At 38.9% G+C, this 21753-nt stretch overlaps 1 protein-coding gene across 1 annotated transcript; it reads right to left on the reverse strand.

Moving 5' to 3' along the window:
• Positions 1-18240: 18240 nt before the first annotated feature.
• LOC149257911 (uncharacterized) lies at positions 18241-20609 on the reverse strand. Its single transcript, XM_089370352.1, has 4 exons — positions 20405-20609; positions 19945-20089; positions 19219-19291; positions 18241-18683 (listed from the first exon to the last, which is right to left on the reverse strand). Exons 1-4 carry the CDS (start codon positions 20478-20480, stop codon positions 18411-18413), a joined length of 567 nt encoding a protein of 188 aa, XP_089226478.1. The 5' UTR covers positions 20481-20609; the 3' UTR covers positions 18241-18410.
• Positions 20610-21753: the final 1144 nt, after the last annotated feature.

The raw sequence follows: 21753 nt of genomic DNA on the forward strand, positions 1-21753 counted from the left end.
GAGATATGTTGCTGCTATATCGTTTGCCCAGATGTGTCTTCCTGAGGCATAATTCAGCACAAGGGTGAACTTGTCTATCTTTTCTGATGCCAAAAATTTTGAATTTTCAGTTGCCGATGATCGGATTGTTGTCTTTATGGTTGATATTACTCACTCCCTGTTTCTTTGATTAATGGCTCGCAACCATTTTCCCTTTTCCAATAGTGGTCTGATGGTTTATTCTTATCTATCTGCCAATAGGGAAGCTTTTGGCGTCATGACTTCCCCGTCATAGGCCGACATTTTCTTTTTTTCCTCCCAAGCCCATTCTTTTCTGGACAATGCTGTACTGATTACTTGACTTAATCTGGCTTTCTTTCCTCTTTTTATTAAAGCCTTGCGGTACTTGGCTTGTCAGTCTATCTTTGGGGATCTATTTTTGGTCTTATTGAGATTTGTATCGGTCCTCCTGCATGGACTTTCCATCTGACAATTCTGCGGCATTGGCCTTGGTTCGGGCCACCTTAGACGCAGAAAAATTCCATGCTAGCCAAACTACTAAATCTGATTGGGCTGCCACATTCAACACTGACATCATTCCATCTTCTCAGAATGAATAGTCTTCTAGGAGTGGCGGTTCTGATATTCACTCGAGGTGCAAACAATATAGGCCGGTTAAAACTTCTCCCCCGCCTGATGCCATTAACTTGGATGGCCCTCTTTTATTTGATAGAATCTCGAGCTTGCAAAAGAGAGCCTTAGTGGGTCGTTGGCACTTTCCGTCAATGGAGGATTCACATATTAGAACCTGGATTGCTGCCAAATGGGCTCCTCTGCTTGGTTATTCCCCTACCATCGTCAGGCTTATGAATAATTGGTATAGTTTCCACTTCCTCTGGGTTCGTGATTTAGAGATCATTTTTTCAAAACCCTGGGTCCGAGATAGAAGTTTTTTGGCCCTACACAGGTGGTATATTGGATTTAATCCTCTCAGGTGCACTCCACAAAACAATTACATTTGGTTGAAGCTGCCTGGTTTACCAATCGAACTGTGGACCAAAGAATCTATGGAGAAAATTGGTAATGCCGTTGGACGATTCATTTATGTTGATCCAAGATGCATTGGAGCAAAGGACAAGCGCGTAGCTTGGATCCTTATAGAGAAGGAATTCAGGGGTGGATTTCCAGAGTCTATTGATTTAAACTGGGAAATGTCAAACGTCCATCAGCGTCTAGATTATTGGGGAGTTCCTTTTAGGTGTTCGGCGTGTCATAGAACAGGCCATCTCTTCCCACAATGTCCCCGCCGACCTGCTACAAGACATAAGTATAAGAATACTTCTGAGATGAAAGCTGGAGATTCAAATGATCGTGACTTTATGGAACAGTCACACAATGATGACACTTTTCGGGTTCCAATTTTTCCTAAAATGCAGCTCTCCCCGCCTAAAAGTCTGTCCCAAGATAGATCTTCCTGCCTCTTGTGTTCTTGGTCGCTGTTTGCGGGACCTGTCGAGCGCAATAATGGTCAAGCTGCTTGTCGCCCTCGGCCTTCTCTCACGCCTAAACATCCCATTTTGTTAAACATTGACCCGCCCTCTCACCAGTTGGAATTCACGTTACCTCCCCCTCCTCCGGAACTGATCCCCGACGCTGCCATCCCCTCTCCCCAGCCGATCGACAAACAGGCCACGGCTGGTCCATCATCCCCTCCCATACAATATATATCTTCATCTCCTCTATCCCCTGTCGCACAAATCACCCCTTCTATTGGGATTCCTTCTTCTCCTTCTCGAGGCCATAACGCTGATCCCAAAGGGAAGGTTGTGTGTAAGTCGTTCACTCCTTACAATTCCCCGGGGTCCTCAGACTTGAATACATTCGATTGTGATTTAGACTTGCTGTTAAATCGGGCATCATTGAATTTGAAACCTCTCACTATTCACAAACTTGACCAGTCCCCTTCCCCTGTTATAAGTCCAAATTCGGCCGGAAACATCACGGTCCGTCGCAGAGAGAAGAGGGGAAGTAGACACTTCTGTGGGAGAAAGGGTAGAAAGGATATGACTACCTGGGATCTATCTTTGATTGGCATTCCTATATCAAAAATGGCATCTAATTTTTACATAGCAAAGGGGCCTCTTAGAGCAAGCCGGCCATCTGATGTTCGCAATGAATAACATCCTGTCAATGAACATTCGGGGTCTTGGAGCAGATCCAAAGTTTATGGCCCTAAAGGACCTATTTTGGTCCTCTAATTCCAGATTTCTCTTGATACAGGAAACCATGCATGATAGTTCTCAAACCATCTCATATTTTAGAAGGATGTTCCCTTCTTGGCACATGGTGGCTACTAATGCTGTAGGCTTGTCCGGTGGTTTAGCTGTATTATGGGACCCAAAATGGATAAAAGAGGTTGCTTTTCAATGTTTTTACGGTATCCTCATACTGGCCTACATTCAAGATTTCCCTGATCCTATCCATATATTAAACATTTATGCCCCATATAAAGATCGTTATCCATTCTGGGAAAAATTTCTAACATCAAAATTTCTTGATATTGATTCCTTAATTATTGGGGGCAATTTTAATAGTACTCTATGTAACGATGAGATATGGGGCAATGGCAGGAAAAATGACCCGATTGGCCGAATGATCCAGAATGCCATCATTCAAAATAATTTTATTGATATTCAGCTGGATTGTTGGGGGCCCACTTGGGACAATGGACAGTCAAATGACTCTTTCATGGCTAAAAGGCTAGACAGATTTATCCTTCATGGAAAACTGATTGAAAGATTTGGTCTCCCTTTGGTGAAAATAATTCCTGCGTTTATCTCAGATCATCGCCCCATTTCTATTCAATGGAAAAATATTGGATGCAGATTCGGTTACCCATTCAAATTTAACCGAACGTGGCTCACTGATGAGCACTTCAATCAGTTTATAAGGGAATCGTGGCAGCAACCTACAAGTCCGGCTCAAGAACAGACACAGGCTTTCATTAATTGAATGACTAATCTCCGAAGCAAAGTCAAAAGATGGCAAAGGGAGAAATCAGAATCCAATAGAAGAGACCTGAAAGATATAGAAAAGGAATTGCAATACTTATCTACGCACTTCAAACAGCCCTTCATATCCTCACATACTCGGAAACAAATATGGGACCTGGAAAAAAGGAAGCAAAAGATTCTAGCAGCGGAAGAAGCCACTTGGTGTCTTAAGAGTTGTGCTTTATGGCTCAAGGAAGGAGATAAAAATACCAAGTTTTTTCATAGATTTGCAAACAGGCAGCGGCAAGTGAACACGATTTGGGAAATAAAGGATGAAGCTGGTAAATCTTTTTTCTCCCAGGAGGCCATTTCATGTGAAGCTGTAAAGTTCTTCAAAAATGCCTACAGCAGAGATATTGGCAGTAGCATTGAAGATATTCTATGGGGTATTGATCTATATCCTACTATGTTTGATGACAATCAAAACGCTGCCCTATTCTCTGAAGTCACTAAGGATGAATTATTGACAACAATGAAATCCTTTCCAAAAGACAAATGTCCGGGGCTGGACAGTTGGTCTATTGATTTTTTTATCCACTTTTTCGACTTGTTCAAGAATGATATTCTAAATATGGTCTAGGAATCTGTTAGCGCTTGAGATTTCACCCTAGGCTGAAGAAGGTAAACCTTCAAGGCAACATCAAACCATTTCACCTCGTAGCTAGCCCTACGGGGTATGAGAAGGCTCTCTCCGGTCAAACTCGGTAGATCTTTCAATAGGATGAGCTGACCCAATTAGGAACACTGATATTAGGCTAGTAAACTGATAAGGAGGGTTGATTTAAAGTTTTTGGGGTTTTTGGTGGCAATTGGAGGGAGTGCAATTCAGGGTGTGGGGATTGAGCTCAGTTTTTGCAGGTGGGTCTTTGGGGCAAGGAAGGAGTTTGTGCTGATGCCTTAAGCTGAGATGGATGATCAAGGAAGAAAGAGAGGGAGTTAAAGAGGGAAAAAAATGACTTTGAATCCTCTTTAGACAGTGGAAAACATAAATATTAAACAAAATTGAAAGCTGAGCATGGCATGCATGAATTCAAACTTTATCACTTCTTTTGTTTAATTAGCAGCAATAGAATAAGAGATGGAACACATAAACACACTTACAATGACAAGCAGGAAACACACCATCAACACAATAATCCACAAGAATCCACAATGATGTCTGCAAAACCCTGGCCTTCCTTTTCCTCAAATTGCAGAGATACAAGTAAAATATACAATAGAGCTTCTCCCTCAAGAGTCCAACCTCTCCAACCATGAAAATGATTGAGAAAATACATAATATAGGCAAGCCAACCTCTTTCCCCACCTCTAGGGGTCGAGCTCAGCTTCCTAGGAGCAGTTTGAACTAATTCTAAACTGAGCACTAGATAATAGGCAGTCAAAACAACTTGCCTCTAAAACTTAGGTAACCCATCCATGCATTTAATATTCACTATTTACATCAAGGAAACTTCTAGAAGTGTTAAAGGAGAGTAAATGTATCCATGTGCCATGAAAATTATCCAAAAATCCATCATTTACAAGCATTAAGAGTCAACCATAGTAAAAACTGAGTTTTGCAGGCCGAAATGGTCAAACTGGCAAAATTTCCCTGAGTGGTCGCGCCCCTCCCTTGGAGTGGTCGCGCACATTGGCAGCTGTGTTTGAGGGCCTTCCTGGTATCCAAATCAGGTGCAAGATAGCTCATTGGAAAGGTCCGTGAGTCGACTTTCCAACCCAACTAGAATTTCTGAATTTGGAGTTGATTTGACCCCTCAAAAGTCATTTCTCCCAAGACAGCTTTCTGCAACTCAAAAAGTGGGCAGAAAGTCAAAATTTGTATGTATTTTGAGCTTTTGGAGGACCAAATCTCCATAAAAATTTGACCCCATGCATATGTAAGTGTATTTTTGCATGAAAATTCCAAAAATGCAAAGTTTTTCTCATTCTGAGCTGTCCCTCCGAGTGGTCGCGCGCGGGGTGAGACCACTCCAACGGCCAAAACCTGTAAAATTCTCAAAAATGCCCAAAATGCTTCAAAACTCTCAAAATTTCTTGGGTTTGCTGCTAGGAGGAGGCTAATGAGTATCATGGTGAGTAAGAGAGGCCTCAGCCAAGATACGGAGCGGGTTGGTCTTCTTCTTCCTCTTGCGGGCCTCGGACAACTTCCTTTGGAGTATCTTCATCTTTGCCTTGCAATCATGCATTCTTGCCCAATAATGATTTTTCATGTTCTGTAGCAGCCTCTTGTCCTCGTTTGCCTTCTCTAACAGCCTCTGCAAGTGTGCATTCACATGGATAAGCCTGGATTCCCTCTCCTTGGGCAGCAAGTCACCGGGCCTCCTACGGTTGATGACTTGGTCACTTCGAATCCTCCACATCTCATCCAACTCTTTCTCATCCTCAAGTTGCTTGTTGCGCTACTCAAGATAGTTTATTTTCCATTGTTAGGGTTTTGGGTAGATTATATGGAGGGCATTAGGGTTTAGGGAATGTATGTGAGGGAGGGATAGGGTTTAGGTACTGGGGATGGGAAATTTAATATTCTTTGCAAATGAGATAAGATAGAAACATATCATAACAATTGTGAATTTAATGGGAAACAATGGAGGGAATAGATAGGAATCAACACCTTGAAAAAACATCAAACCCTAGCATTATGCCTACATGAACAAGCAGCTACCAATGTCTTCTTTCCTTGCATTCTTGGAGGTATAATCACAAGCATGAGGATCCACAATCACCATCAACCAACAAAACAATTTGTAGAGAGCCTACCTCAACCCAATTTGCAAGTTTGAAGGAGATTTTGAGTGAGTTGGAGGTGATTTTGGCACTTACAGCCTGAGTGGTCGCGCACCTCCTGAGTGGTCGCGCACGTTGTAATTTAACACTGCAGGAGAGCCTCTGAGTGGTCGCGCACCTCCTGAGTGGTCGCGCACATTGAGAGGCCTGTTTGGGGGCCTTCCCGGTGTCGGAATCAGGCGCAGGATAGCTCGTTGGAAAGTTATTTGAGTCTACTTTCCAACTCAAGTGGAATTTTTAAATTTGGAGTTGATTTGACCTGTCAAAAATCAAATCTCCCAAGACTGGTCAAAAAGTGCCCAATGAGGCTGCCTCAAGGAAGAGTGTTGTTGCAGTCAACTTTTGAATACCTTCCTCAACCCCAAATTGAGCTCATGATAGCTCATTGGAAAGATATTTGTGTCTAGTTATCATTTTACCCATCAAGAAAGTCATTTGGTCAACCAAGCTAGGAGAAAACTTGATTTTCCCAAGGTCACTTCAGAGGTGCCTTTGATTCTCCTGAGGCAACGGTATTCTTGACATTTCTCTCAAACCATGACACCTGTGCAAAAAGTGAAAGAGGTTTTTCTTCCTTGGCATGATGTGGACAAAAACCTCTCTAAATTTTGAAAAATTCATCTTTTATTGCTCAGAACCATCATTTTAGTGAAACTTGCCCCGATGTGTGAAACAAGGAATTTTGTCGAAATGGAGCGAAATGAAGGGGATAAGGGGCTTCTAAATTCTTGAGGAAATTTTTGGGAGTAGGGAGGGATGTTAGAAAGCAGGGGAAAGTGGAATCTCAGAGATTGAGTGAGAGGAAGGGGTTCAAAAGAGTGAAACACAGGCCCAACCTAGAAAATTGCCAGGTTGTAGCTAGAAACTAGGGTTTGTGCAAAAATGAGGAATTTGGGGGATCTGAGTGTTGGGAAGTGTTTGATAAGGTACATTAAGGATAGGGGAAGGTGTATGAACATCAGGAAACAAGTTTTTCCGATGATTTGTCCGCCCAAGAGAAACTGCCTTCAAAACCCTAGGAGAGGGAAATGACCTTGCCTGGGCGCAACTGAAGCATGAACAAGGTATCAAATGACCCATTAGACACTGACATGATAATGACAACCCTATGAATGATGATAGACTCATCTGGATAGTGACATAGACTGACATTTGGGCAAACCCTAGACCTAATGGCTAGTGACCAAATTTTGCTTGAAGACTCACTGAAATGACAAAATTTGACCTTGACACTTCAAAATCACTATGTAAGAGCACATTTGATCACTGGAGGAAGGCTGTAAAGACTGACACTAACAGAATCAAGATTAAATGGTAATATCAGTTAACGAATTACCTCCACTTATATTGCTTTGATTCCTAAGAAGAAACTCTCCACTTCTTTTTCTGATTATCGGCCTATTTCTTTATGCAATGTCCTGTATAAGATAATCTCAAAAATCATTGCTATTCGAGTGAGGAATGTTCTATCTCTGCATCTATCCCTAGAACAGCACGACTTTCTCAAGGATAGGAACATCTTGGACGCGGTGGCCCTTACTCAAGAATGCCTGCATTCCATACATAGTAGGAAATTGGATGCTGCTATATTAAAAATAGATCTAAAAAAGGCATACGACAGTGTGGATTGGGGTTTTATCCGATGCCTTCTTGCAAGGATTGGTCTTGATAACAGGTGTTCCAGGTGGATCATGGCGTGTGTGGTGGAGGTTAATTATGTTGTCCTGATCAACGGAATCCCCACTCCATTTTTCAAAGCAGCCAGGGGGCTTAGGCAAGGATGCTCCTTGTCTCCGCTTCTTTTCATACTTGTAATGGACTCTCTCAGCCTACATATCAAGAGGGCGATTCAGCTAAAAAACTGTCGGCCCCTTCCCATTTGTAGAGGAATCTTCATCTCCCATAATTTTTTTGTCGATGATATTCTTATAACAGCAATTCTGTGCAGAGCCACCTGGATTTGCTTACATGAGATCTTGGGAAGATTTCAGAATGCTACTGGCATGATTGTTAATGAAGGGAAATCATCCTTTCATGTAGAAGACGTAAATGGGGACCTGATTACTTTCCTTACACAGCTATTCAACATCAAAGCAATTCCACTTCGGAACGGGCTCAAATATTTGGGATTCAATTTGAAATCTGTAGGATATCGGGTGGCTGATTGGTCTTGGATAGCAGATCGATTTTACAAGAAAATTGCTGCATGGGAGTATAAATGTTTATCCATAGGTGGATGCACGATCCTGACTCAAGTTGTTCTCGTACAAACAATGGTATATTGGGCGCACCTGTTCTATATCCCATCTGCTATCATTAACAATCTGAACAGGCTGACTGCCAATTTTATATGGGGAAGCAACAAAGAGCAATATAAATACCACCTAACCAAACTTTCTGTGCTAGCGCACCCTAAAAATATGGGAGGATGGGGCTTATTGGACTTATCATTTTTTAGGAAGGCACTTCTATGTAAATCTATGTGGAAAGCAATTATGGGTAAGTCGGTATGGAGCATGGCCATTCGTGCTAAATACATGGATAACAAGGACATGTCTTACTGGTTTAGGGAAAACCACATTGGGTCCACACTTGGCTCGGCTATTTGGAGAGGCTTCAGGAAACTGGAACCATATTTCAGGAAAAATCTAATCTGGAAATTTCAGACCGGATCAAAGATTATGATAGGATGGGATGAATTTGTTGGAGGGGCTGGAAAAATTCACATATCTTCTCGGTTAATGAGATCGCTCCACAACAGGGGTATCTTTTTCTGGGCCAGTGCCATTCGAAAATGGGAAGGAGCCATTCCTATTTGGAAAACTGCGACTGAATTACAACTTTGTGATGATATGGCAGTTCAGTGGAATGCTATTATATCCTTGATGCGGGCTCAAGGCATATATCGCTCTGTGGATAATGACTTCCTCATTTGGAAGGGGCTTGGTGGCTCCTCGGCAGTCCATGTTAAGCATATATATCTACAGTTTCTAATCTCTGATGCAGGTAATACAGGAGACATCTTTCCTTCAACCTTTTGGAAATCGAGATGCCCCACAAAGATCATAATCTTTGCCTAGCTGGTGTTTCATAATAGGAATCTCACTTGGGATAACTTGCAAAAACGAAATTGGCACGGGCCTGCCATTTGCCTTCTTTGCAGGAATAACTCTGAGAATAACACACATCTATTTCTCTCTTGTCCACAAGTGCAACCTATCTGGCGGAATCTTGCTGCTCACTATGGTTTCACTCACAGCTCCTTCCCATCCATTCCTAAAGCCTTTAAAGGATGGAGTATTATGAACAAAGAATGGCGGGCCATCCCATTATTGACCATTTGGGTCATTTGGAAATGGAGAAATGGTATGATCTTCAGTTCAAAAAAGGAATCTCACTCTTCTGTTGTTGAATCTATCTCATCTCTATACAACGCCCTTGATTTGTCAAGTCAGAACAGGAACAGGAAGGGAAGAAGCTTATTGACATCGGTGCCCCCGGCTGCTCCATGTGCCTATTTCGATGGAGCTGCACAACATGGGATGTGTGCTTGTGGTGTATACATCATTCCAGCATACGGTTAGGCTTTTGAAATTCATTGGAATGTTGGACCAGGATCCAACAATAGAGCTGAGGCGGTGGCATTAGCTGGTCTTCTTTCCTTTTGTATCTTTCTTGACATACCGAATCTGCAAATCTTTGGAGACTCGAAAGTTATAACTGATCATGTCTTGTCAAAACACAACATAAAAAACATTCATCTTGTTGGATGGCTGGACAGGATTGCAGCTTTATGGAATACCAAGAGGGACTATTCTATTTCACATATTGACAGGAACAAAAACAAAAAAGCTGATGCTTTATCCAAAATGGGCCTAACGTCACCCCAAGGTGTTTGGAGGATGCAGATCACAATGGACAACAACAGCTTCCAGATCCAGGACTTTTGTCTTCCGGGTACATAATTCTCTATCAATGGGAAAATATCTGGTATGTTTTTTACTTTCCCATACTTTGGCCTATTTCACTGCGAAGGTTTGCACACATATACTTTGTTGCCATAGGAATCCTTTTTCTCTATATTTGTTGCACATATGAATCTATCTCCTACACAATCTTTTTGTAGCTGAACAGGAAATCTATCTAATGTTTTTTAATCCTCAAAATGTGGCTTGGACCACACATTATGCCTCTCCTATCGGCATTATCCATCGATACATGTATATGCTTATACAATCCACTATCATGAATATAATACAAATATATAACTTTTTTTTCATGCTGATCAAAGATTAACTTAATATGATCAAAGATTAACTTAATCTTGCACCTGGTTTTTACAGTCACTGTAAAGAATCAAAATAATCAAAGAAGGCACCTCAGTACTCAACCCACAAAGGGTAATTTTTTTCAGAGAGTTCCTGTTAGAAACATATTTAAGTACATGAAGCTCTGTTGTGGAAAAATGCAGTTCTTGGCAAGAATTTAGCTCCAATTTCAACATTGAGCACAAGTGATGCATTTTCACAATCCGCAGCTTCGGACAATTCACTGTCAGTGTCAATGAGTTTTCATAGCGATTTTCCGAAAATTTAAAATACTCGAGAGACAGAGCAGAAATTTTCAAATTGTTGAGGGGCATAGAACACGATATAACCTCTCAATTTTTCAAGAAGAGGGCATTTTGCTGCAAGCTGCTCAAGCATATCATCAATAATATGGACATGGGTTAGAAAACAGGTTCTAAGGTATCTGAAACCAGAAAAGTATGAAGGTAATTTAAATTCAAAACGCGTGAGGTCCAAAAAAGTGAGGCAGTCGCAGGAAAACAGAGAAGTTGGAATGTGCAGAGAAATTGGAAGACTCAAAGTAATTTGTTTCACTCCCTTTACAGATGCAGCCAAAACCAATTTGCGTATTAACTGGTCATTCGGTGACCAGTTTCCATATCTCCAATACCAATAGCTTACTGAAATTTCCAAACTTTCAAGATCTCCGTGATGAAAACACATGATGTTATCAATTACTTTTTCAGTGACGTCGGCATTCAAAAACTTGAGATGGGGTAACAAAGTCCAGACTGATCGCCATCTGCGTGAAAGAATTGAGCATCGTACTGCATCTCTTAAAGGAAGTTTCGAGAGAATATGAGAGCAGAGTAGAGAATCATGCAATGCACTCAGTCTATCCCCTGGCATGATCTCTCAGTGTCACTGCTCTTTCTGCCCCGTTTCAGAGAAATAAGAAAAAACTCGGATCAATGTCAGAGTTTAGGGTTACAGATCATGCTTTGGCCGCTACCCTCATCTTCGTTACCATTCTGATCCCGAGTCCTCTAATTATATACGAAATTTCGGGTTTTTATTGGAAAATAATAAAATATCTTGGTAAAGGGTCTCACTAAAGATCAAGGATAAGTGTCTCTTCTGTATCAAGTGCAACAAGGACTATCAATAGTTGTAAGAAGAGTGAAGTGCAGAAATAAGGAGGACAAAGAGCTGGGGAACAAAGTGCACGAAGGCTTGACTTGTGCTTGGAGGGTATTCTTGTCAAGGGTCTAGGTTTTGGCATTGATCAATAGAAGCTTCAATAAGAGAAATTTACGAAAGAGTTTTCCTCTCTAAGAGAGAGAGGTTTTGCCTTAGCAGAGAGCCAACATATTGTGCTCTTGTTCTTATGTTTCTGGTAGCAGTTTAATGAAGTAAACAGACAGGATTTAATAAGAAGAGAAGAAGACATAGATAACGAGATAAATTGTAAAAGAGCTTCACAAATTGTTACCAAGTCTAGAAGAATCCTACTATACATAATTTCCCTTATTCATGAACATCTCGGTCTCTTTCTCTACCCCCATGCTCTCTATATATTTCCATTTATATATTTGTCTTTTTCTCTCTCCCTCTTCTTCCCTCTTTGTCTCTCTCTCCCTCTCTCTCTCCTTTTCTCTCTCCCCCCTCGCTCCCTCATCATCTCTCTCCCTCTCTCCACCATAACTCTCTCTCTCTCTCTCTCTCTCTCTATGTATATATATATAATCTCCCCCCTCTCTCTCTCACACTATATATATATATATATATATATAATCTCCCCTCTTTCTCTCTCTCTCTCTCTCTCTCTCTCTCTCTCTATATATATATATATATATATATATATCATCTCCTCTCTCTCTTCCCTCCGTCTCCCTCCCTCTCTCTCTATCAATTACTCCCTCACTCTCTCCCCCACCATTCTCTCTCTCTCTCTCTCTCTCTCTCTATATATATATATATATATATACATCTCCCCTCCATCTCCCTCCCTCTCTCTCTATCAATTACTCTCTCACTCTCTCCCCCACCGTTCTCTCTCTCTACTTCTCCCTCTTTCTCTCTCTATACCTCTCTTCTTCCCTCTCTCTCCACCTTATATCTTGATCTCTTTGTCCCTCCCTCTCTCCATAATATATCATCTCCTCTCTCTCTCCTCCATCTCCCTCCCTCTCTCTCTATCAATTACTCCCTAACTCTCTCTATCACTCTCTCCCCCACCATTCTCTCTCTCTACTTCTCCCTCTTTCTCTCTCTATCTCTCTCTTCTTCCCTCTCTCGCCCCCTTATATCTCGATCTCTTTGTCCCTCCCCCCTCTCTCTCCATACTTACCTATCTCTCTCTTCGTATCTACATGTCTCTCTCCCCCTCCTTTTTCCTCTCACTCTTTGTCTCTCTTCCCCCTCTTTCCCCATCACCCCCTTCTCTTCCTTTTTTCTCTCTCCCTCCCTGCCTTACTACCCATTCTCTCTCTCTCTCTCTCTCTCTCTCTCTCTCTCCCATCTATCACTCCATCTCTCCCCCCTTCAATTTTGTCTTTGTCTCCCTCCTTAAATACAACCCCCCTCTCTCTCCTACTTCCTCTCTTTCTATATCCCTCCCTTTCTCTCTCAATCCCTACACAAAAAACCTCTCTCTGTCTCACCCCCCCCCCCTATACCCCTCTTTCTCTCTCTCCCCACCTCCTTTTCCCCTCTATCTCTCCCTCTCTATTATTCTCTCTTTTCCCTCCCTCTCTCCTCTTTCCCTCACTCTATCTCTCTATCTCTTCCCCCATCACACACTCTATCTCTCCCCATCTCTCTCTTTATACATTCACTTCTTCTCTCTCTCTCTCTCACTTCCATCTTTGTCTCTATATTGATCCCTCTCCCCTTCTCTCTCTCTCTCACCTCCATCTTTGTCTCTATATCGATCCCTCTCCCCTTCTCTCTCTCTCTCTCTCATCCCTCTCTCTTTAGATATATATATATATATATATATATAGATATATATATATATCTCTTCTTCCCTCTCTCTCCCCCTCTAGCTCTATCTTTATCTCCCTCACTGTCCTCTTCTCTCACGCCCCTCCCTCCCTCTCTCTCTCTCTCTTCCCCCTCCAACTTTATCTCTATATCCTTCTCTCCATTTTACTCCCTCTCCCTCTGTCTTCCTCCCTCACTTAGCCATTTCTTCACAACAATCCTCTATCTCTTTCTCTTTCTCTCTCTCTCTCAATCACCCCTCTATCTCTCACTCTTCCTCTTACTCCCCCCTCTCTCTTCACCATCGCCCTACCCCCATTTTCACTCTCTCTCACACACTCTCTCCTTCCTCCCTCTTTCCCAGTCCCTCCTTCACAACAACAACCCCTCCAACTTTGTCTCTCTCTTCCTCCCTATGTCTCCCACAACTATCACTCTCCCTCTCCCTTCCACACCCTCTTTCTTGATCTCTCTCACTTTCTAACTCTCGCTCACCAGAAAAGAATGAAGGTAGTTTAAATTCAACACGCCTGAGCTCCAAAAAATTGAGGCAGTCGCAGGAATACAAAGAAGTTGGAACGTTCAGAGAAATTGGAAGATTCAAAGTATTTGTTTCACTCTCTTTACAGATGCAGCCAAAACCAATTTGCGTATTAACGCACCATTCTGTGACCATTGTCCATATCTTCAATACCAATAGTGAACTGAAATTTCCAAACTTTCAAGATCTCCATGATGAAAACACATGATGTTATCAGTTACTTCCTCAGTGAAGTCGGCGTTCACAAATTTGAGATGGGGTAACGAAGTCCAGAGTGATCTCCATCTGCATGAAAGAATTGAGCATCGTACTGCATCTCTTAAAGGAAGTTTCGAGAGAATATGAGGGTAGAGCAGAGAATGATGCAATGCACTCAGTCTATCACTTGGCATGATCTCTCAGTGTCACTACTCTTTCTGCCTTGTTTTAGACAAATAAGAAAAAAACTTGGATCAAGGTCAGAGTTTAGGGTTACAGATCATGCTTTGGCCTCTACCCTGATCTTCGTTACCATTTTGATCCCAAGTCCCCTAATTATATACGAAAATTCTGGTTTTTATTGGAAAATAATAAAATATCTTGGTAAAGGGTCTCACTAAAGATCAAGGATAAGTGTCTCTTCTATAGCAAGTGCAACAAGGACTATCAATAGTTGTAAGAAGAATGAAGTGCTGAAAGAAGGAGGACGAAGCGCTGGGGAACGAAGTACAGGAAGGACTTGATTTGTGCTGGGAGGGCATTCTTGTCAAGGGTCTAGGTTTTGGCATTGATCAATAGAAGCTTCAATAAGAGAAATTTACGAACAGGATCTCCTCTCTAAGAGGGAGAGGTTTTGCCTTGGCAGAGAGCCAACATATTGTGTTCTTTTTCTTATGTTTTTGGTAGCAATTTGATGAAGTAAACACGCATGATTTAATAAGAAGAGAAGAAGACTAAGATAACAAGATAAATTGTAAAAGAGCTTCACAAATTGTTACCAAGTCTAGAAGAATCCTACTATACATAATTTCCATTGATTCTTGAACATCTCTCTCTCTCTCTCTCTCTCTCTCTCTCTCTCTCTCTCTCTCTCTCTCTATATATATATATATATATATATATATATATATATAATATATATATATATATCTCATCTCCTCTCTCTCTCTCTCTATATATATATATATCTATATATATCATCTCCCTCCCTCTCTCTCTATCAATTACTCCCTCACTCTCTCTATCACTCTCTCCCCCACCATTCTCTCTCTCTACTTCTCCCTCTGTCTCTCTATATCTCTCTCTTCTTCCCTCTCTCTCCCCCTTATATCTCGATCTCTTCCCCCCCTCTCTCTCCAGAATATATCATCTCCTTTCTCTCTCCTCCATCTCCCTCCCTCTCTCTCTATCAATTACTCCCTAACTCTCTCTATCACTCTCTCCCCCACCATTCTCTCTCTACTTCTCCCTCTTTCTCTCTCCAGCTCTCTCTTCTTCCCTCTCTCTCCCTCTTATATCTCGATCTCTTTGTCCCTCCCTCTCTCTCTCTCCATACTTACCTATCTCTCTCTCCATATCTACATGTTTCTCTCCCCCTCCCTTTTCCTCTCACTCTTTGTATCTCTTCCCCCTCTTTCCCCGTCACCCCCTTCTCTTCCTTTTTTCTCTCTCCCTCCCTCCCTTACCGCCCATTCTCTCTCTCTCTCTCTCTCTCTCTCTCTCTCACATCTATCACTCCCTCTTTCCCCCCTCCAATTTTTTCTTTGTCTCCCTCCTTAAATACAACCCCCCTCTCTCTCCTACTTCCTCTCTTTCTATATCCCTCCCTTTCTCTCTCAATCCCTCCACAAAAAACCTCTCTCTCTCTCTCTCACCCCCCCTTATATCCCTCCTTCTCTCTCTTCCCACCTCCTTTCCCCTCTATCTCTCCCTCTCTATTCTTCTCTCTTTTCCCTCCCTCTCTCCTCTTTCCCTCACTCTATCTCTCTATCACTTCCCCCATCACACACTCTATCTCTCCCCATCTCTCTCTCTTTATACATCTCACTTCTCTCTCTCTCTCTCTCTTTCTCACCTCCATCTTTGTCTCTATATCGATCCCTCTCCCCTTCTCTCTCTCTCTCTCTCTATATATATATATATATATATATATATATATATATATATATTTTCTTCCCTCTCTCTTCCCCCTCTAGTTCTATATTTATCTCCCTCATTGTCCTCTTCTCTCCCCCTCCCCCTCCTCTCTCTCTCTTCGCCCTCCAATTCTGTCTCTATATCCCTCTCTCCACCTTACTCCCTCCCCTCTGTCTTCCTCCCTTACTTATTCATTTCTTCACAACAATACTCTATCTCTTTCTCTCTCTCTCTCTCTCTCAATCACCCCTCTACCTCTCACTCTTCCTCTCGCTCCCCCCTCTCTTCACCACCCCCATTTTAACTCAACCTCACACACTCTCTCCTTCCTCCCTCTCTCCCAGTCCCTCCTTCACAACAACAACCCCTCCAACTTTGTCTCTCTCTTCCTCCCTATGTCTCCCACAGCTATCACTCTCCCTCTTCCTTCCACACCCTCTTTCCTGATCTCTCTCACTTTCCAACTCTCACTCACTTTCTCTCCCTTCCTTATTTCTCCGTCACTCATCAACTCATTCATTTACACCCTCTATCTTCCTCTCTTTATCCCTAGGCCCCTTTATCCATCCCTATCTCCCTTCTCCCTCCCCATCTGCCTTAACCTCACCTCAACAATTTCCCATGTGTTAAATTCATTGGCTACACATGTTCCTACCACTAGGAATACACACGTGTTCCTGTCACTAGTAACGTGCATGCATTTTTAGCATTAGGAACGTGCTTGCAATTTTAGTTCTAGGAATGTGCACATGGATTTTTGAATTTAATTTTTTTCTAGTGGGAAGCTTACATGCAAAATGAGTTGGTTGCTTCAAATATATGTTTGAGATTACAAATATGGTGGTTTGGGCTACAAATACATGAAAGCTTCAATGTTTTTCTATATTCTATATATAAAACACACACACATTAATAGTGTTTACTATTTTTAATACAATTTTCTCTTGACATATATCTAAATCTTAAAATACATCTCTCTTTCATTTCCACTATAACTCTTTTTGGCCTTAGCCATTTGGAGGAAAAAAATAGATGGTGCAATAGAGGACATTAAGACCTACAATCTAAAAAGAAAAAGATTGTTTGATAACGTTAAGACCATTTTAGGTTACACTAACAGGAGGTCTCGTACTTTCAAGGGTATAATAACTTTCATAATTTAAAAAAATAAAAAATTAGGATCATAAATTTTGAAAAAATAGTTGTACACCAACACTATGTTCTCCAAAAATCTATTTTTTTAGCAATGATTACATCATTTAGGTACTCAAAGGTTTCACTAATAGAAACATATGCATTATATTTTGTATGAAATATAACAAACCAATGATAGCAAAACTTGAAATTCACATAGTTAGACAAAATTGCAAAATTGCAAGAACACCACCATTAAGTGCACCCATCACCCCACCCACCCACGTAATTAAATTGTGCACAATTCAAAATAATTATTGATGCACTTTATTATTTAATTTGATACAATTAGAATATTATGTATTAAGAATATAAAAGATTATGTATTAAAAATACATGCTAGGTAAATTGTTTAGACATGAATCTTTCATTATCAATGATGAAATGCATATACTTATTTTACAAATATAAACAAGTTATGTATATAAATTATAATAATAAATAAAAATATTTATATATATATTATATATTTGCATTTGCATACACCCACCACAGTACATAAACTACAATAAATTATTTATGCACTTCAAAATTATTAAATTCATTTTATTTACAATATAGACAATTATGTATTAAGAATATAAAAGATTATAATAAAAAAAATACATGTTAAGTAAATTGCTTAGGCATGAATCTAATTATTTATGCAATGAAATGATATTTCATATATAAATTAATATATTAATAATATAATAATAATAATAAAAAATATATTATATTATAGTAGAATTTAGCATTATAAATCATATATTTATTTTACAAATATATAAAAATGATATATATAATTATAATATTAAATAAAAATAATAACTTTTTAATAAAAAAATTATTCATTATTCTTTATATATTTAAATTGGACAGATAAAAAAAGCTAAACAAATTAAATGATTTTTTAACTATCAATTAAAACCAATATATTAATAAAAAAAATTATTACTTTAACACACATCTTATTAAATACAAAACAAAATATAAAATTAAAATTAAACTTAATTTAATAATTTTAAAAAACTATTTACATTACCAAATATAACATATTCCATCCATTAAAAATATGCACAAAATACGGATCTTGCGAATAGAAAATTGTATTTTATATGTATAACCTTAAGTTTTGATATGTTACTAGTAAGAACAATGAAAAGGACCCGAAAAATATAATAATTTATTAAATTAATTTGTTTTATTAAATTATTTATTTGTGTTAATACACATTAAAGAAAGATATCATAACCTTTATAATACTAGTAGTTATGATACCAGCAGCATTGTATTATGTTTACATTGCATAAAGTTATAATACTATGGAAAATAAAAGATTATATTATGTAAAGAGAAATTCAGGAGAATATCATCCTCTCATCCTTGGTAGAGAGAGTTAGAGTTATAAACAACTCTGCATTTACAATAGTGTTTATATTTTGACATAAATGAAACCAAGGAACATATAGCATATTGCAATTTCCATATCTATTGATTTCGGCTGGGACGACTTTTATGAAAAAACTTGTGTGCGATGAGTAGGGCAACCAAGGCAACTGTTGTGAAGAAGATTGAAGGGGGTACTTTTGCAATTAAAATTCCAACTTTGGGCAGTAAAATTACATTAGCAACGACTGCTACTAATGTAACAAGCACCACTTCTGTTGTGCGTGTTACCACCAGACGACCATCAGAGAACTGACGAACTATCGTGCTGAATTCCTCGCGATTGATTTCTTCCCTTTTTCCTATACCAGATTCCTGCGTTCAGTTGCATTTCAATTTCAAATATCGTAAATATTTATCATGTCATTTGCGAGAATTTAATTTGAGGTGGGAAGATTTTATTTTTTTTTCCCAATTACTTAGAATAATCTTAATTGACATTCAGGGAGAACACTAGTTAATTCAGAAAGCCTTGGCCTAAATTTATCAATGTGATTTCTTCGGAATATTTTAATATTTTTTTTGAATTTATGTGAATTGCAGATTGCTATATTCAATAAACATTGAGCAACCTTATTATATAGATTGCAAATTGTTACATCCAATAAACATGAAATGAAATTGTCCATAATTGGATTTACTCATACCTATTGGATACATGAATCTACAATGTGCTTATGTAGATTACAGATTGCTACCTCCAACAAACATGGAGCAAAATCTAACAAAGTCTTCAACAATGAAATTTACTTATTCCTCTTGGGTGCATAAATTTACAATCTATATAAGAATACTTTACAAAAACCAGATTTTACTCACCATTCATATTTACAGGGAATAGATAACATACCTTGAGTATTTTGTCTAGGAAATCTTTCGATGGAACAATACATTTGGTCCCTGGGACAGTCTCATTGATTTTCCTAATCCACAAGAAAATAGTGATGATGAATGAAAGGATTTTCAAATAATGGTAGTTTAGTAAAAGATGGAATATTTATTTTGGGTATTTTTTTAGTTAATTTTGTTGGAAATGCTGTACAGATTTTTAAGACTCATAAATTTAGGTTATTTAATTTGCAGAAAATTTAATTAGGTTAAATATATTTATGCATTTAAAAACATATTTTAAACAACCAAAAAATCACAATCTACCAAAATTCCCCTCAAAAAAATCATTTCATCTATTACCCTCTTCAAATATATTAATGTCTCCAAATATATATTAAAAATGGCAAAGTTATCTATATATTCCTCATATCCATTCTCTGAGTTATCTACCTAAATACTCTAGAAAAAAAACTATTTCATCTATTAACCTCTCTAAATATACACAAGAATTAATACACAAGAATTGATAAAATTATCTACATATTTATAACATCTATTCTAAAAAAATATCATAAATTATGTACCCAAATTACCTTGAAAAAAATATTTCAGCTATTAACTTTTCAAAATATACTAGCCTTTCACAATATACACAACACAAAATTTGGCAAAATTATGTACATATTCCTAACCTCCATTCTCAAAAGTTAGCCTGAGTTATCCTTTCCCACTTATAGAAACTTACTTGAAGACCGCAGTTAGTGCTTCATGTAGCCTGCCATAAGTCAGAGGTCTCTTCGTGACTAGAGTTTTTCCATCTCTAGCGCCACCTGTTAGATTGTCAAATACGCTGTCCGTTACCTTATTCACGACATCATCTGGGATGCGGTCTGCACCAAAACGTGTGATCAGTAAATAAGAAATAGATTGAATTTAGGCTTGTGTGATTTATATTGAGTTTTTTTAAATTTTTTTTTGAATAATTTGTCAATTTTGAAAAAAAATTAGTTTAATTTATCTTTTGATTGATTCTAAAAACTGTAATTTTCATCCCTTTTTTCCCAAAAAAAATAAAAAATTACTAATAAATGTAACATTTTAAACAATTGAATCTCAATAATCTCGATTTATGAGAATTTAGACAGTAAAATTGACATATTTATAAGAAACATTGCTATATATGGACTGTAATCCGAGATAAATACATTTAAACAAGTTCTGCAAACCACTCCAGACTTGGGCCATGGCGTTCTTGCTTGTGATAAATCCCGATCCCTGCATTCACAACAATATGTTGGCAGAAAACACACAGAATGGTAATTACGAAGATCTTATGTGAATCACGATTCTCCGCCTTCACTTATTTAATGCACTGATAATGTTAGGTTGTAATTCTTGTTAAGGACTCTTTAACTAGTTAGCGCAGAATAATTGAGTACGAGGCCTCTCCGGCAAGAAAACCTTCCAAATGGCCCGCCGTAATATTTATTCCAAACCTTTGGTCACAATTAATTCGATATTTTGCGTATAAAAGACAAATATTCGGAGCGTTACAAGAATTATATTTTTGAAAAGGAAGGAATGAATGCAGCGCATCCCAATCCTGAAAAACATATATATATGTTTTGCAGGAAGGAATAAGGTTTTCATTATAGATAAAGAAAATATATATGTATATTTTTTTCTTTTACATCAGGTTGCTTTAGAGTGTACTATACATTTTTGCAATGGTTATCTAAACGTTGTTTTCTATACTTGCTTATACATTAAAAGGTTTCTATTTCACTCTTTAAAGCAAAATGTTGAGCACATAATAAAAACAAATATTTTGTATGGTACGGAAAAAAACATGCCCCATTATAGCATGATATATGTCTAGATTTTTGTAATCCACTATAACCAAAAGATTGATATCAGATTGACCCTGGAACCGCAGTGCATCCATCCATGGACAACCTATGTGCCTCGCTATTTTGTTCTCTATAGATGTGTGATATGTAGATCCTTTTGAAGTCACTAATCAACACCATGTCCTTTGTTGCTAGTTGAAGAGAGTAGGAGTCTCCAATTTAAATCTTTTATTGGCCCACTCTATAACGGTCTTGGAGTCTCCATGGATGACTAATTCCTCTAAACCAAGCCATTTGGTGCAGAATAGGATGCCCCATAATGCTAGAAGTTCCACCCTTATATTTGATCCAATACCACTATTCCAATGAAAGCGAAATTCTTCTCACGATCTAGATGTATAGCCATGCCGCTACCATAGGTTCCAAAAGATGTGGCCCTGTCGAAAAAGGCCACTGGGAAAGAAACCCACATCTCCCTAGGGAATGGAATGGTTTTTGGAGCCTGGATTACCTAGGATTCAAATTCCTTATAATATGCCAAAATCATAGTGTTGGTCTCGATGACATCTGGTGGAACTTGCTCGAAAATGAATGTGTTCCTAGCCTGCCAAATCCCCCAAAGGACAAATAAAGGTAAAGACTATGATGTTTGTGATCCATGATCCACTACTCAAGGAATGATCCGATTTCAGACCTTCCCCAAT

Source organism: Pinus tabuliformis, chromosome 6 (genome assembly GCF_031772625.1).
Source record: "Pinus tabuliformis cultivar Carrire ecotype Pingquan chromosome 6, CPIR1, whole genome shotgun sequence".
In the NCBI taxonomy this organism is placed as follows: domain Eukaryota; kingdom Viridiplantae; phylum Streptophyta; class Pinopsida; order Pinales; family Pinaceae; genus Pinus; species Pinus tabuliformis.

Bases quoted from the DNA above. Each gene is read 5' to 3' on its own strand.
- LOC149257911 (XM_089370352.1), bottom strand. From the start codon at position 20,480: ATGCAGGGATCGGGATTTATCACAAGCAAGAACGCCATGGCCCAAGTC. The intron at 20,090-20,404 runs GTATTTATCTCG...GTTTTGGTGCAG, and splicing joins TTTGCAGAACTTGTTTAAAT to ACCGCATCCCAGATGATGTC. The intron at 18,684-19,218 runs GTATGTTATCTA...AACTGAACGCAG, and splicing joins TCCTAGACAAAATACTCAAG to GAATCTGGTATAGGAAAAAG.